The 6,475-nt window shown below is 36.1% G+C and overlaps 1 protein-coding gene across 1 annotated transcript; it reads right to left on the bottom strand.

The window, feature by feature from the left end:
- Positions 1–1,003: 1,003 nt before the first annotated feature.
- LOC109174702 (cytochrome P450 87A3) lies at positions 1,004–3,439 on the bottom strand. Its single transcript, XM_019323962.1, has 9 exons — positions 3,168–3,439; positions 2,703–3,024; positions 2,454–2,603; positions 2,104–2,355; positions 1,931–2,020; positions 1,761–1,839; positions 1,571–1,677; positions 1,336–1,463; positions 1,004–1,250 (listed from the first exon to the last, which is right to left on the bottom strand). The coding sequence occupies exons 1-9, from the start codon at positions 3,362–3,364 to the stop codon at positions 1,136–1,138; spliced, it is 1,440 nt and encodes a 479-aa protein (XP_019179507.1). The 5' UTR covers positions 3,365–3,439; the 3' UTR covers positions 1,004–1,135.
- Positions 3,440–6,475: the final 3,036 nt, after the last annotated feature.

The raw sequence follows: 6,475 nt of genomic DNA, 5'->3' as shown, positions 1-6,475 counted from the left end.
ATTTGGGATGCAGACAAAAGTTTTGAACAATTTTTAAATTTTGGCGGCAGGCATCGAAAACCGCGTCCAATTGAATTTTCCGTCGGATTGCGTCGCCGAAATGCTGCCTTCCGCCGGCTACATAACCTTCGACTTTCATCCTCTGCGAACCCGTCGCCTTGGAAACTTCCGGCGACATCGTCTAGAGGTCTCTGGATTCCGTATTTCCGTCGATCCTATGATAAGCTAAGTTTTAAATTAGCACTTGTTTATGACTCCGCTGTGATTCTAGATTTCTGACATCTACTCTGTTTTATGATAAAATGATTATTAATTCAACCGTATGGGGCTATAATCCAGCTTGTTCCCCTAATGCAGAAGTATTGAATTGTTTAAGCACAATCATATGAAGTCAGTATGGCATGATACCGGCCTATATTTTATTTTTAAAATTCTGCAAATTAAATATGGATTTTGATATTTTTGCTTGAAGAGATTTAGCTGCTCTGGATTTTTTTGTTTTGTTTTTTTTTTTTGTTTTTTAAAATCTTTTTAAAATTAATTTCTTTTTGAAGTGTTGATTTTAAGAAATTTGAAGCAGTGTAGGAAATTGTGGATGAATAGAAGGAATTGAAGATGGTAGATACAAGAAAAATGAATGAAAAAAAAGGTCACAGAGTATTATACCTTGTGGTAAAATCTCGCATGACTTAATATGTTATAAGTAATATCGTTTGAAATTTATGCATATGAGAGTATTTCAAGTATTTTGGCATGAAAAAAATAATACTTACACATATATGCATTAGTTGTAATAGGACCTCCTTACATTTAATAAACAGTACTGTATACACACCACTTTTGCTAGTATGTTTTCCAATATAAATTCTGCATTTTTTTTTTGTAATAATAAAAAAATAAAAAGCCTAAGCACCAAATATCTGCTTGCATATTGAGCAAAATTTCCTCACCTTAATCTTGCTTTGAGGAAGGAAGATAATGGTTCTGATTTTTTTTTTTTTTTTGGCTACCAGTTGTGTTGCAACCAACTGTCAACTATTAACAAGTATTCTTGCACAATGATAATTTCCCTGGTATTTCTTTAGCCTCTCGCGTGTGACTTGCCAGTCTGACAGTCTGTTGTCTTGATGTTGCTTCATGATGCTGTTTGCTGTCCTATCTCATGCTTTTCAGATATCTGAATATGAAATCCGTTTGGGAATTGCAAACCAGGAGTCCTTAGAATGTCTCCTCCTTTGATTGGTATCCACCTGGAAATAATGTTTTTGGATTAGTAATCAGTTTGCTCCTTGCCCTTTTCAATGTGCAAGAGCCCAGAGGGACTTATGTTCTTACTTGTATTTGGTCACCAAACAGTGGAGAAAGACTGCCATCTGTACCTTAGTGAAATCTGTTCCAACACAAAATCGCATTCCACCTCCAAAAGCCATGAAGTTTCTTGTTGCTCCATTTATTTCTACTCCCTTTATTCCAGCAATATATGGTATAGTTTTAGAATATAAAATATGATTTGATATAGCTCATCTCTGATTTAGCAGTTGAATAAAGTTTGAGACTCTAAAAGGCTCACCTCCCATCTCCAAGGATTGAATTCAAGTGGATCTTTGTATCTGGTGGGGTTCAGGTGTACAGCTGGAGGACAAACCATAACTGCCCAACCAGCAGGAATGGTATACCCTACATCAAAGTCATTTTTATGTGAGTAACTCTATATTTTTACCCTCATAAGAACTTGGTAGTAATCATTTTTAAATGTATACCTTTAAAATTGATATCTCGTAAAGATTTTCTGAAAATCCCAGGAACAATGTTTGCCAGCCTGACTGTTTCATGGATAAACTGTAATTAACAAGTATATGTCATTAGTTCATCATCATGTTTGGATTCTTTGAAATTTCCAAATGATGAAAACCGATATTACTTGACCTACCTGAAATGTAAATGTCATTGATTTGTATTCTTGCCATGTCAGTCCAGAATTGGGATTTTCTCTGTTTTTAATTATTGCCTCGTGCTCTTCCTGAAAATATTTAGAGCAAGTTAGTTTAGGAAATGGCATGAAACATAGCAACAGGTAGTGTTGTGAAAGCCATATTCACTTACTGTTAGTTTTTCCAATACCAAAGGATGGTCACTGAGAAATTTGATGGCTAAAGTTAAAGCTAGGGAGGTTGTCTCAAAGCTAGCGAAAAGCAGCACAAACATCAAATCTAGAGCAATTCCCTCAGTAAGAATTGTATCCTTTCTTTTGAGTTCCTCTAGGACAAAATCAAAGAAATCAGTTTGGTTCTTCCTTGGGTTTGCTCGCCTTTCCTCTATCTTCTCCTTCAACAACTTCATTGCCTTTTTTCTTCCCTGATGAATAACTCATAAATCAGAACTCTAGTTTTAACCTTACAAATGAAACCAAAAGCCTCTCAAATGCTATTATATATATATAATGCATGTTATACCTGTAAACAGTTGTGATAGGCTGTTCCTGGGATGTCAAGAGGAAAGGAGATTAATCCCTGTATAAAAGCCACAAAACTTTCCCGTAGATTCTCTGAGGAATTCTCAGAATCATAGCTGATCAACTTTTTAGCAGTTAAATCAAATATCATCTGAAAAAAAGAAAAACAAACATTAAAATATTAGCTCAATAGAATTTGAACAGTGCATATACATACAGTTCCTCTATAGTTTCAGTCTGGCCAACTTACCGTAGCAGTGGATTCCTTCATTTCCACAGTTGTCTGGTTTGACCACCTTCTCAAATTTCTATTTGCTGCCTCTTCAACTTCTGGCAGCATTTTTTTCAGGCTCTCAGGACCAAACAGGTTTAGCACCATGTTTTTAAGGTACTTGTACATAAAACCATGCAAAGAACCTACATTTTGCCTCCCAAAGATCTCAGTGAATGTATCTGGATACCAGCTTTGGAACAACTGCCCCTCTTGTTGGAAGATGAAGTAGTTAAGCTCAGGGTCTGTAGATACAATCACCGGCCGCCCTACCAAACTTGTTCTGAATATTGGTCCATATCTGCAGAGTAGAATTCAAAGTAATATAATCAAATAACTATTCTAGGGGGATCAAGAATGAAACAGTTGAGTGTAGAATGCATTAGCACTCATATATATATATATATATAGCCAGTTCTAGCTAGGCTATACTAGCAACATTACCTCTTCATTCTCTCCTTAACAAAGGGAGGAATATCAGATGTGCTATTGGGTGCAAAGAACTGAAGAGTCTCTCCAAGGAGCGGCCACCCCATTGAACCCGGTGGGAGCTTCCCTTTGCATCTGGGATTCCTCCATCGGTAAATCCAATGTGTAATGATTACAAAAATTAATGCTCCAATGCACATAAGTGCTGACATCTTAATATATATATATTATGGTTCTGTGTTTTGTGTTTGCACAGGAGATAGAATTATAGAAAGAGAGAGAGAGAGAGAGAGAGAGAGAGAGAGAGAGAGAGAGAGAGAGAGAGAGAGGGAGAATTGAAGTTGAGAGTTGAGAGTTGAAGTATAGATACAATTAAGTTTCCAATGTGAGTAAGTATATTATATGGCTGTGATCAGAAGAAGTATGGTTGAATTGAAGTGGGAGATACGTGGTGGTCTGAGAAGACAGGAATGAGAAGAAAGTGCTGGCATGTACTCCATATCCACGAGGAGTACTTCTTAAATAGGCCTGGCCAGAATTACAACTAATTAGTATTATAATAACATTTTTGAATTGTTCCATTTGTTTATCCAAGTTGGTTGCTCAAAAAGCTGTACAAGTAGTTGGAGATAAGAATTGTATAGCTAGAATTATTTTGTCTACAACACCCCTTCCTTTGTCAACAGGATCCATAGAATTTTATGAAAAAAATAAATAAATGATTAAAAGCCTTGCATGACAATGAATTGAACCTCACAGGATGCTTCCTCTCTCTGACTCTCTCTCTCTCTCTCTCTCTGATGAGTCTTAACTTCAAGTCTTCAAATTAAACATGAAACTAGGGAGCATGGGGCTTGAAGTTAAGATTGCACATTTTTAGGCTTTTTCCCTAAAATCTAGATTTGAGAATGTAAAAGAGGATTTTAAAATTGTGTTGAAACTGCAGAATATATATATGAATCAACCTTAGCTTCTATGTATTATAAACCCCAGAATCTAATTATTCCCTTTACTCAGTTTAAATCCTCCCAATATCTAATGCTAAATACTTTGCTATCTACGTGGTATTTATTGATCTCTCAAGATTAGATGCTAGAAGACTGATGCTTCTGGTATTCTGTCTTAACATTTGGATCTCATCCTAGATCTTCTTTAGTTGTACTCACTATGTCATGTCAAACTCTGAAAATCTTAATTACATCACCCAGTGATTCTTAGTTGAGTATTCTAGACATATTCACACAACTACTGTATCTGATTCTTTACTAAATTATTCTGCTATATATATATGATCTTATCTTACAGGGAAAAAACTATTCTATATTTTCATTTCACCTTATTTCAAACACATAGAGCACCACCACCACTACGAATAGATCAGAGGTAGGTGACTGTGCAGTATAACCTCTATTATATGCACAATGCACTTAATCAAGTCTGCACATTCCTAGTTAATTGTGTAGGGAGTATTCTGATCTCTATAATACTACTGGAAGAAGATTGGTTGTGTTTCTATTTGAGCGTTGAAGTAAATTACATAAGCTCAGCGATCCATAATCTTGTCTTGTTCTGAGCATTTTTGCTTTTAATGCAACCCGTGTGCAGACTGAATTATTTGGAGTCAAAGGAGCATTTTTTAAATTTAGTAAGTGTTGGGTGGAGGCTAGTAAAGGCCAAGTCTAGTACCTTGTGGTTGAGGGCCGGGATTGTTAGGGGAGGTCAGTAAAGGGCTTAAAAGGCCAAGTCTAACACCCAGCGTCTCGAAAATGTGGTCGCTACTAGCTATAACTTTTTGTGTAAGTGGTAAGCAGTGTTGCAAAAATTCCGCCTAGTTAATCGGCACTAGGTGCTGGTTGGCCGCCTAGCGTATCACCATAATCAGTGGTCTAGGCGGCTGACTAGGCACTAACCGCCTAGGCGCTCCGGAGTGCCTAGTGATTTTTTCAACCATGGTGATAAATGTTTGATCATAACAGTAATACTATACAATTCAATTAGACATATTTGATATAATGTGACATGTTTTGATTGATTGATTGTCAAATCAGGAGGACCATTCGAAATTTAAAAAATGGTAGTTGGATTGCTAGAAGAGAATCTCGCCTAGCGTCCAACTATTTAAGAGAGGAGAAACCTCACTTTTCTCCAATAACATGGTGGCATCATGGCAAGTGATGTTTTCTTGCCTAACGGTCTCTAAAATAGTCTATTCAAAATATGTTACATCAAGATTATTAGAGTAATAGATGCTTTTAATTTGTTTTGATTATTTTTAATAGTTTATTTTCTTAGCTTTCAGTCTCCCATTTACGAAATTTCATAGTAATGTCATGAAGGAACTATACATTCAATACAGACCCTAAGACCACCTAAGATTTTCCTTTCGGTGATTTCATTTTAGGCTTTTAATCCTAAAAGTTATGCTCTACAAAAGGATACAAATTTTAGAGAGGATGACAAAGATCGCTTAACCGATTGTCCCTTGCTTGGAAAGGTCACCTTTTGGAGGTGCAGAATAATGACAGCTAATTTTGACTCCTAGCTTAAACTATTAGTGTAATAAGGTGTATTAAGTGCTCATTGAAACCAAATTCTAGTATGCTAGTACTTAGAACGAGACAAATCCATACTATTTCCTCCAGTAGAATTTAAACTCGGATGTTGTAGTTGTTAATGAAACAGATATCAACTTTATTTTAGATTGGTCAATCAACTGACTCGTAAGGTAGTACAGGTATAATGGCCTATAAGGTGTGACTAGCTCTTCATGATATAAAATTCCAAATATCTGTCTGTAGTGGTCATATGGTACAATAATACAGTTTACAAGTATATGGAATGAAGAGAGGATTGAGGATAAAGTTGTTCATTCTGTCTGTGCCGTGCGCATGGGGATGCATTATTTGACTAAACTATTATCAAAGTGATCCCTTTCATCAAGCCTAAATTTTTTCCTACTTCATAGGAAATGCACCAGCTTGGGAGGCTTTTTACTGTAGAAATTACTGTGTTGATGAAGCTCTAGGTGAAAGTAGTCAATGAGTCGTTAATTTTTTGGAACTCTATGACATATTACCCGGAGTAAAACCTGCAAAAAAAATTATATATATATATAAATAACCTGGTCAATATGCATGCCTTCAGCCTTGTGCTTTCCCTGTTGATATATACATGAATACTATTCAAGTCTAATCATCATGTAGCATCTCCTTTGGGAGCCACAAGTAGGGGATTAGCATACCTAAGTTAGTTGTGCTGTATGCATGGGCAACTTTTTGACTCCGGTTAATGAGGTGTTTGGTAAATAGTTGGTATCTGATAGC

Source organism: Ipomoea nil, unplaced genomic scaffold (assembly GCF_001879475.1).
Source record: "Ipomoea nil cultivar Tokyo-kokei standard unplaced genomic scaffold, Asagao_1.1 scaffold0656, whole genome shotgun sequence".
In the NCBI taxonomy this organism is placed as follows: domain Eukaryota; kingdom Viridiplantae; phylum Streptophyta; class Magnoliopsida; order Solanales; family Convolvulaceae; genus Ipomoea; species Ipomoea nil.
This window is presented reverse-complemented; position numbering and strand designations above follow the sequence as displayed.